Genomic DNA, 9,912 nt, shown 5'->3' with positions numbered 1-9,912 from the left:
CCTTAAAGGCCAATTCAGGTTTCAATTTGGGGTTTATATACATTACTACACTCTTTTTTTCCCATAGCCAAAGAGATACATTCATCACCAATGTATTTGTTAATTAAGTGTATTGTATGTCTTTGTGAAATATCTTGGAGAGCCACAACATCAAATTTACACTTCTTTAAATAATTGAATAATCTTTTTCTTTTATTAGGCTATTTTATTTAGCATTTTAACCCTGGCTTTCGTTTTCTTCATCCAAGTTCCCCAGTTCTGGGGGTCATAATCTCCGTCTTTTCAGGGGATATTGTTCTTGCTCTTTTTCTCTCCCTATCAATCTCTTCTTCTGTCTGTTCCGGTGTTTCAGTCTCTCTCATTAGTCTTTTGTAGAATTCTTTGGCCTTTTCTTCAGATGTTATCCAATATCTTTCTTGTTTGTAGGTCGTCATAATCCCTTCTTTTCTTACCCACCTAAAGCAGATCTGTCTCTTTTTCAACTCTTCAGTGAGAAATAGGTTTTTTCTCTCCCTCTTTTGTAGGGTGCTCATTGGATGTTCTTTCAGTATTACAATTTTCTTTCCTTTGTACCTGATGGTGTTTTTGCTGCTGCTCTTTAAGACCTCTTCTCTACAGACATAACACCATATAAAGAGAGATAAAGAGATATGGAACACACTACACCAAAGGCACACAGAAGGAAAACACTATACACACAAGGAGAGAGATTGGACGCACCACACCAAACACATCTACACAACACCCCACACGCAGAAAGGATGGACATGTAGCACTGGATGTACCAATGCAATAAGTAAAAGGGCTAGGCCTTGGGAAGAGAACAAAGGAGATGGGACACAAGGCACCAAAGGAACACTGAAGGAAGATACCATGCACACAAGAAGAGGAGACAGCGATTGGACACACCATAGCAAACATGGCTACATAACAACCCATGTACAGAAGGGATGGACAAATGGTACCAGATGCAGAGACACAACACCATACCAAGAGAGCTAGAGAGATGGGACACACTACACCAAAGGCACACAGAAGGAAAACACTATACACACAAGGAGAGAGATTGGACACACATCAAATACATCTACACGCACAGAAGGGATGAACATATGGCGCCGGATGCATTGGCACAATAGGCAGAAGGGAAGAGAGCAAAGGAGATGGGACCCAAGGCACCAAAGGTACACTGAAGGAAGACACCATGCACACAAGAAGAGGAGGAGAGAGTGATTGGACACACCACACCAAACACATCTACATAACACTCCACGCACAGAAGGGATGGACATATGGCACCAGTTGCACCAATATAATAAACAGAAGACCTTGAGAAGAGAGCAAGAGAGATGGAGCACAAGGCCACATGACCTTGGAGATGTCTACAGCTTAGAAATTGAGATGATCACCAACCCCCAGTGTCGAACACGACTAGACTTAATGGGTTTTATGCTAAACCCATACGGCCTGTTGTCACTGTCCAATACTTTTGCTTATTAGTGCAAATGAAATGATTTCATGGCCTGACAGTCATCAGATATGCAAATGCCACAAATATTTTAATGAACAACCTGTTTTATTAAAAATAGTGAGATATCTTTTCCATTCTCACTTTAAACCTGGCCTGATTATGGTGTTGGGAGGGGTCTTTTTATGGGCCATCCATGCCTTCTGCTGGCTTCCAGAATTGTGATTTTTGTTTTGGTGTGATGAACCTGAGCTTTTCAAGAACTTACAAACCCCAAAGGAGCTTTCCAGTGTGCTGAACCTGTTTTAGAAACTGTTTCCAACCCCCTGGAGAGCTTCCAAAAGGATCATGGTGTTATTCTGCTCTGGCATAAAATGGCAAATGGGTGCAGATGAAAGGCTCCAGCAGCACCTTTGAGACTCATTGGTTTATATTTACATGAGCTTTCATGAAGATCAATTTGCGTCAGAGCCTCTGAAAACACATGATGTTTTAGCTTTGTTCTCTGGTTACAGAGATCATTCTCTTCTTTGATTTGGTTCAGACCAAAAAAGAGGAGACTGGGAAAATATTTTTGTTAATCCAAACCAGTGCAGGCTCTTGGAACCAATGATTTGATGAATAAATACATTGATTCAATTGTCTTTCCTAGTCAGAAATAGCAATAGGTTTCTGGATTCTTTTATTTCCTTTTGGACTATGTCTCCCAGAAAACCCAACAAGTCCTGCTGCCTGGGGCATTTTGGGAATTGTAGTCCCAAATGGGAGGATTTTCTTCAACTCTGGGCAGGAAATGATGAATTGGAAGCATTTGCAGATCTCTTCCTCTCTGATGCAGAAAGAAGTACAGACCCCAAAAATGGAACAAAGTAAAGGCTCGTGCTTTCCCAGATTTCTCTCAGTCCCATCTGCCTCCAGTGTGACCCGGGATCAATCGATTAATTCCCCATCCAGCAAATCCCGGCGCGCTTGCCAAGACATTGCCCTGCCCTTCCATTTGGGAACACCAGCATTTTCATTTCCTCTTAGACCTCGCCTATGCTGTCAATTTAATGCAGTTCAAACTGTATTATATGGTTAGTGTAGATTCATATAACTGCATTAAATTACATTATATGAGCCGACACCATATAATGCAGTTTGAACTTCATTATATGGCAGAGTAGGTGGGACCTGAGTTGCAGGTCCTGGTAATTTGGGTCTCCCTCCCCCTCCCCAAAGGAATCCAAGGAAAGCACCTAATTAAAAAAAAACATTACATTTATTCTAATCAGAACAGTTATTAAATATTACAATATTAGACGATACAATCATATAAGGTAAACTACAAAAAAACAGAGCGTATGGGATACCCTCACTGTGCTGTTAAAGGGCGGTTCTTCTCCAACACTGGGCTGAGAGTCCTAGGATTTGCAGTAGAGGGGAGGGCCTTGGAAACCCTCTGCCAGAGAGGCCTGGGCCTCCCTCCACTGTAAGTCCAGGACTATATTTGCACCAACTGGTCCCTCGATGACCAGGGTCCTTTGATGTTCAGTGTCCCTCGGTGTTCGTGGTCCATCGAAGGTCACTGTCCCATTCATCCGTTTTTTGGAGCAGCCCTGCAAGAACCACAAAGCGGCATCAGTAGAGTCCACTGCCCCTCCTCCTAATCCTTACTGGCCCCCAGCAGCCAGACCTCCTTCCGGGTGAATCCAGGTGAGGAGGGGGGCAGGTAGAGGGGGGGGGGCAAGGGGAACCCAAAGGAGGATCTCAGCCCATCAGGAGACACAGAGCCATGGAAGAAGGAATGGCCACCTGCTTCCTAGGTTTCTAAAGGCCACTGACAGCCCCAAATGGGTCACCGAAAAATACAAATGCAATTCCGTTCAATATATAAACAAAGAAAATCCCAAAGTGGTCACAGTCTCTCAAGGTACCTTTCTACACCACACAGTGTATGCCTTTGCACAGAAAAGTCTGGGAGGGTATAAGATACCCTCCAAAGGAATGGACCAGTCAGCCAAGTGAACCAGAGACCTTGTCCTCAGGTATTTATACCCAAAGTCAGGGCTCAGGAGAGGAAGAGAGGAGCAAGGCTCCCTCTAAAGACCTGACCCAGTCGTCCCAAACGTTACACTGCCAAATAATGCAATTTGAACTGATATACATATGTGTAGACCCATATAGTGCAGTTTGGTGCAGTTCAAAGGGCATTATATGGGTTTTACACTGACTATATAACACAATACAGACTGCATTGTATGGCAGTGTAGATCCAGCCTCAGTTTACTGCCATATCTCCACAATAATCTTTATATAAGGGATTGTGCATTTAAATATTCATTTAAACTGGTAGCAATTTTGACAAATAAAGAGACGGGAGATGCACAACATCCCACATCAGAGATGGGTTTCTGGGTCCTGGAGAGGAGCCTGCAGAGTTAAATGAAGATTTGAATATACAATGCCTGATATAAAGCTTATTGTGAAAATATGACAGGTGACATCGAGGAAGATTGAATCAGAAGGCAGTTCCACAAAACGGAAAAATTCACACCAACCCAGGTTCCACACAACAGCCCCAAAAGCTCATGCTTCCCGTGGGGGGTATCTATCTAGATATCCTCCCAGTACCTTCTGGGAGAACACTGTATGCCACGAGGAGGCAAAACATCACCTGCTGTCCTGTCCCTTTAAGATTCTAAAGGGGCGGAGCTTAGCCTTGGCTCCTCCCAGCCTGAAATGGCAGTTATTTTTTGTCAGTTAGATTTTGTCAGTTGGTGAAGCACTGGAAGGAAGTGTAGGAAGTGAAAAGGACCACAGAAATTTACGTCATGTCGGAGCTGTACCCAGATTAGATTAAAAAGCCATACACTACAGCAATAGAGAAAGTCATGACAACATTGTATTAAAGTCACCTCAAAGCTACAAATAATCCAGTCATGACAAGACTTTATAATCTGTGGCAATATCTATTCAGAACTGCTTAGATTTCTTTCCTCACAAGAAACTTTATAGTGGCAACAAGAGGAAAAGTGATCCATTTTATCTATTAATAAAATATTTTGTTTTACCAAATATAGTCTCCAATCTGTCCTTCGTGCTATGTTCCTTCCAGTTCATTTAGTTAAGCATGGAGGCAGAACAAACACCAAGACACCGCAACCACCCACCCACCCCCTCCAAAAAAGACTTTAAAATAAAATAACTTACTCAGCTGGCATTAAATTGCTGCTGGAGCTCTCCTGGCATCTAAAAATGATGCGTCAGGAGAAGAGGGGGCAGGAGCAATTTTCCTCCCCCCTTCTCCTGGTACATCATTTTTATGCGCCAAGAGAGCTCTGGCAACAGTTTAATGCCAGCCAGTTAAGTTATTTTTAAAAGCCCTTTGGGGTGGGGGAGGGGGTTGGGGAGCGGCTCAGAGCCCTCTCAGGTATTCTGGGCTGATTCAGCCCAGAAAACACAAGAGGGCTGTACAGACTGTCCCCAGAATCCGAGCACTTCTGAAAGGACAGTCCAGCCTCCTCCCACAGCAGGGAAAATGCAGGTCTTATAAGAAGTCCCACTTCTTTCCCGCTAACAAATAATCTCATCACAAAGCAGCGTTTTCCTGCTTTGTGGTGAATGCATTCGCGTTCACGTAAGGCCTCCCTGCAAATATCTGGGAGGATGAACATTTTGCACCCTGTCTGGTTGTGCCAGGGAAACCTTGGGTCTTCCTTCCATCTCCTTCCTGACCCCATGAATCCCTATACAAATATCCAGGCAGGAGAATCTTTCCTTAGGGTGGTTCCGGAGAGCAGTTTAAACCGGGAACAATCGCATTTTAAAAACGTGAAAGTTCCCGGCTTCTAGTCCCTACACACCCCAGGAAGCAAGTGCTTTCTGGAATGGGTGTCCAGATGCCCTCCCAAAACCTTTTAAGAGGACTGGAAGACAGCCCCCACCCCCTCCCAAACCCCTTAATATGGGGGTAGGGAGTAAGAATAATTACCGGCCTCACAGCATACTTCCTAGGATGTATCAATTACACTGAGAATCCGAGGGGCGGGGGGCTAATCCCTCCTGCCTCGCCCTTGCTTCCCCTCCCGGTTTAAAGGGGTTTTGGGAGTGGGTGGTGGCAATCTCGCACCTTCTGGGCTCCAGGAGCCCAGAAGGTGCAGGATGGATGTTTGGACAGCCTGCAGGGAAGTCCCAGGACCCCCGTGGTCCTCTCCACACAGGGCCATAGCCCATTAGACAGGCCTTTCACAAAAGCGTGTGTCTAAAGGATTATCAAAATAATTTGCTACAAAGCAAAGAATTTTCCTGCTTTGTAGCAAATGCAATCGCTTTTCTGTGGGACAGTGTCTGGATGCCCCACCCTTTAAAATGCAGGAACTTTTGCTTTCAAAGTGCTGACTAACTGCGCCCTTAATGACCCTTTTCTTTTGAGAGTGCATTATACAATCCCAGACATTCCTGGGCAAAGGTCCGTATATGGACCACGTTCTGCAAAATAATGCACTCAACAAATTTGGTGTTGCCCTTGTTTTTGGAATTCCATTTGTCTATTCAGTGCATCTCTTGAGGAAGGCCAGCTCCATTAGTGCTGAAACGCCCTGGGCTTTTTGGCGCAAGCAAAGCCGGCAGCCACCTTCCCCCAAATGGAGCTGAGCCTCCTGATTTGCCTGAACAGATTGGGGGGGGGGGGGCTGAGACCCGGCTGTGATCCTCCCCTTGACCCTTCTGATTGGCTGGGGACAGAGATGGGGGCAATGGGGTTGTTTGGGGGGAAGGAGGAGGGAGAAGAGGAGGGGCGGCACATCTGGGTGGGCAAGAGGGAGGGAGAGAAGCGCCCTTGTGGGGATGCCACCTTGGAGAAGGGAGGGAGGGGGCGGTGGTGGCATCCCAGGCCGAGAGGGAGGGGTCAGGGAGGGGAAGGTCGCAGGTCAAAGGAGGCGGGGCCCAACCGAGGTGGAAGAGGAAGGCCCAGGGTGCAGGTGGTGGCTCCTCCCCTCCAGGCCCCCAAATCCCACACAGAAAATAACAGAACAGAGCACAGCAGAGGGGCCTGGGCAGCACAGGTGGTCTTTCTTCTCTGCTCTGCTCTGTTCCCAAGGGCCCCTGGGTGACAATGGGGCCCAGAATGGGGGCGGGGCTTCTGCAGGGGGGCAGGGCTTCCCTGGGCCAGGGCTGGGCAGACTCCCACCTCCTGGACACTACTTCCCTTTGGTGCTGCAGCACAGCTGGAGCAGAGGTCTTCTTGCCAGGCGGGCTAACGGGGGATCGTGGTGTTTCTGCAAAGGGGAGAGAAAGCAGGGCTTGGGTCTTCTTCTACTGGTGCCTGTCTTTGGGCCTCAGCTGAAGGAGACCCCAAAGGAGACCTCCCTTGGCTGACCTGATCCCCTCTTATCTCCTTTCTGCCCTAAGAGTCTCAGCTGCCTGAGTTTCTCTGTGCACTTAGTCTCTACACTCCAAGCAGATCAGACTTAACACTATTGCACCCCAAACATAAAGAACTCCCCAAAGGAGACCGAGCTCTTTAAAAAACCTCCATGCTACGGAACTCTTTGCCCACACTTGCCCCCCTTTGGAGCCGCCCTTCATGCTCAGCCCCTCCCTCCTCCTTTCTTTCTTTCTCCCTTCCTCCCTCCCTCCCTTTCTTCCTCCTCCCGTCCATCAGTCCCACTAACCCTCCCTCCTTCCCTTTCTCCCTCCTTCCTTCCTTCTCTCTTGTGGAGGGCAGAGACCCTGACGAGGATGGTCTTGGTCTCCCTGCCAACTCATCTGACTTCAGGGTCATGGTCGGCAAGGAGGTTCATCAGCCCTGGAAGGAAGAGAGAAAAGGAGGAGGAAAGGAAGGTTAGCAGGTGAGGGATGGCACATGGACCCCCCAGGGAAGCTCCCTCCCTATGGCCCAGCTCTTCTCAGGCCCCACTTACAGGCCTCGAAGGTGTAGATGTTTCTATCGGTGCACATGTTGTAGTTCTTGTGAAGAACATGACCTGGAGAGAAGAGAGGGACCACTTCCATGAGCAAAGAGTGTCCTAAAGTTCCCTGACCCCCATACTAGACCCAAGGAAGGGGGAAGACCCAGAGGAGGCCCAGGAGGAGGGAAGGGGAGGAAGGGGAACCTGAACTTTGCTCTCCCCAAAGAGGCGCAGGATCCCCAGAAGGAGCTCCAAGGGCCATTCAGCAATGGTCTAAAGGGTGTGTGTGGGGGGGGGGGGGGTACCGCTGGGGAAGTAGCCCCTCCTGCTGCTCCAAAGGCGGATCTGGAAGCCAGGGATGGGCATGAAGGGGGTCAAGACCTTCCCGGTATCTTACTGAGCAACATGGCCACCACCTTCTTTGCCGATGGACGTTGGCTTTTAAAGAAACGCAGGCAGCCATACACCTGCTCCTCCACCTCTCTCCTGGGGCTGCAGTGATGGATCTGGAGAAGAGACCGGGGTCAAAAAGAAGGCTCCTTCCGCCCACCGGGCATGTCCCCCTTGACTCCCAGGTGTCAGGGTGCGCACAGACCAAGCACTTGGAGATCTTGTGAAGCAGCTCCTGCAGGCTGAAGGTGTCCTCCGCCAGAACGCTGTCCTTCAGGTGCCATCGCAGGACCTCCGCTGCCTCCTTGAGGGTCTCCCTCGCAGTCTGCAAAGAAGAGAACGAAGCTGAGTCAGTCTCCCTTGGAGGGCAAGGATCCCTTTCCTTCCTACCTTCCCTCCCTCCTGAGCCCCAGCATTGGGCCTCACTCCCACCTACCTTGGTCACCTCCTCATCTTCATCCTCCACATGCATTAGCACCGCCAGGAGGCCATTGATGGTCTGGCGCTCCTCAAGGGGATGTACCGGGTGCCAGAGAAAATGCTGGAAGCATTCTAGGGCTGCCTTCTGGATCTTGGCCGCCTCCTAAAAGGGGGGGGGGGAGACCTTATTTCCCCCTGTTTCCTCGCATGAAGCCCCTTCTCAGGGCTTGGGGAGAGGGGGGAGCCAGCACCCTACCCAAAAAGGCCCAGGGGCCAAGACTCACATGGTGGAAGAGAAGGAGGCACCTGGCAGTCAGGTGACGCTTCGCAAGTGCCCGGTCTTCCTTATATAGCAGGGGGCCCAGCCAGCCAGCCAAGGTCAGGAACTCCACAGTGATGTTGGTGTGGGTGATTGCATTCCCCCGAAGATCCCGTCCAGGAGCTCCTGAAGGCCCATGGTCTGCAAAGAGAGAGAAAGGAGGATACAGTCAATCACAGCCCTGCCTAAGAGATCCCATGCAGAGAACTCCTGATCACAGCCCTCCCCCCTTGTTTGGGGAAGGTTCTTCCTATGATCACAAGAGCAAGGTGTGCTGTGCCTCTCTGTGGTGCCTGGGCTCTGTCTGGCTTACCTCCCTGTAGATCTTGCAGAGGAGGAGAAAGCCCTGCCTGCTCTGATGTTGAATGGCCAGGCTGCGATGTTGGAGCCAGGCCGTCAGCAGTGCCCAGGTCTTCTCTGAGGAGTGTGGGCATTGGACAATCTGCAGCAGCTGAAAGACAAGAAGAGAAGCATGAAGGGCTGGAGCTAGGAAGGGAAGCACTACCTCTCCTCTCCTTGTCTCTCCAGCCCTGCCCTAAGGCCCCTTCCAACCCCAAACCCCCGACTGACCAAACCTCCTCACCTGGATGTAGAAGGCCACCACGCTGACCGAATGCTCCAGCGGCGCTTCTTTCTCCCAGGTGGAAAGTAGGTGCACGAGTAGGGAGGAGGAGGACTTGAGGAGTCTCCTGGAAGATAAGGGAGACCCCTGTGAGGGAACCCAGCCAGAGAGAACAAGCTGGGCCTCCTCCCTGAATCTCCACCAGCCCTTAACTCCTTACTGCAACTGGAGGGCCATTCCCTCGGGGCAGATGCTTGGTTCTTCTATCATCCTCTCAGAGGTCTTGTTGAAGGACACCGAAGCCACCCTCTTCACTAGCACGATGATGATCTTCGCCAGTTCTCTGAAAAAGAAAGAAAGAAAAAGGCTTACTTATCAGTGAAGGGTCTGAGTCCCCCTTCAGCCCCCCACAAAAGGGCTGGGAGTCCCACAAACCCTTCCTCCCCACTCTCTCCTTACTCTGGAGCTGTTGTTCTGATTCCTTCTGGGTGCCTCCAACCCAGGCCTTGTGACCTCGATGAAGTTGGTCACCAAGGCGAGCAGAAGCTCCAGGAAACCACCCCTCCACGCGAGTGCTGTCCTTGATGTGGCAGACGATCCTGCTGATGGCCCGCATTGCTCTTGCCTGCGGAGAGAAAGAAGGAGACTCAAATGCAAGGAAAGGTTCCTGTGGAAGGTCAAGAAAGAGGGGGCTCCGTTCTCCTTCCCCAGCCCCCTAAAGACAGAGTGCAGGTGGGGATGTCCTTACTGTGGCTGCATCCAAAATGAGGCTGCCCTGTTCCTTGCCCTCCTGGGCCAGCCAAGGTCCCTCCTTCACCTTGACCAGATACAGGTCGAGCGCCGCTTCCACGCAACAATACAG

General features: G+C 49.7%; 1 protein-coding gene across 1 annotated transcript; it reads right to left on the bottom strand.

The window, feature by feature from the left end:
* Positions 1 to 2,710: 2,710 nt before the first annotated feature.
* Positions 2,711 to 9,305, bottom strand: LOC107982246 (uncharacterized). The gene is made up of 10 exons (XM_062971635.1): positions 9,271 to 9,305; positions 9,072 to 9,177; positions 8,802 to 8,939; positions 8,454 to 8,629; positions 8,186 to 8,332; positions 7,955 to 8,074; positions 7,757 to 7,865; positions 7,372 to 7,434; positions 7,123 to 7,256; positions 2,711 to 6,726 (listed from the first exon to the last, which is right to left on the bottom strand). Exons 3-9 carry the CDS (start codon positions 8,920 to 8,922, stop codon positions 7,213 to 7,215), a joined length of 780 nt encoding a protein of 259 aa, XP_062827705.1. The 5' UTR covers positions 8,923 to 8,939; positions 9,072 to 9,177; positions 9,271 to 9,305; the 3' UTR covers positions 2,711 to 6,726; positions 7,123 to 7,212.
* Positions 9,306 to 9,912: the final 607 nt, after the last annotated feature.

Source organism: Anolis carolinensis, chromosome 2, assembly GCF_035594765.1.
Source record: "Anolis carolinensis isolate JA03-04 chromosome 2, rAnoCar3.1.pri, whole genome shotgun sequence".
Classification (NCBI taxonomy): domain Eukaryota; kingdom Metazoa; phylum Chordata; class Lepidosauria; order Squamata; family Dactyloidae; genus Anolis; species Anolis carolinensis.
The sequence above is the reverse complement of the archived record's forward strand: the minus strand, read 5'-3'. Positions and strand labels throughout refer to the sequence as shown.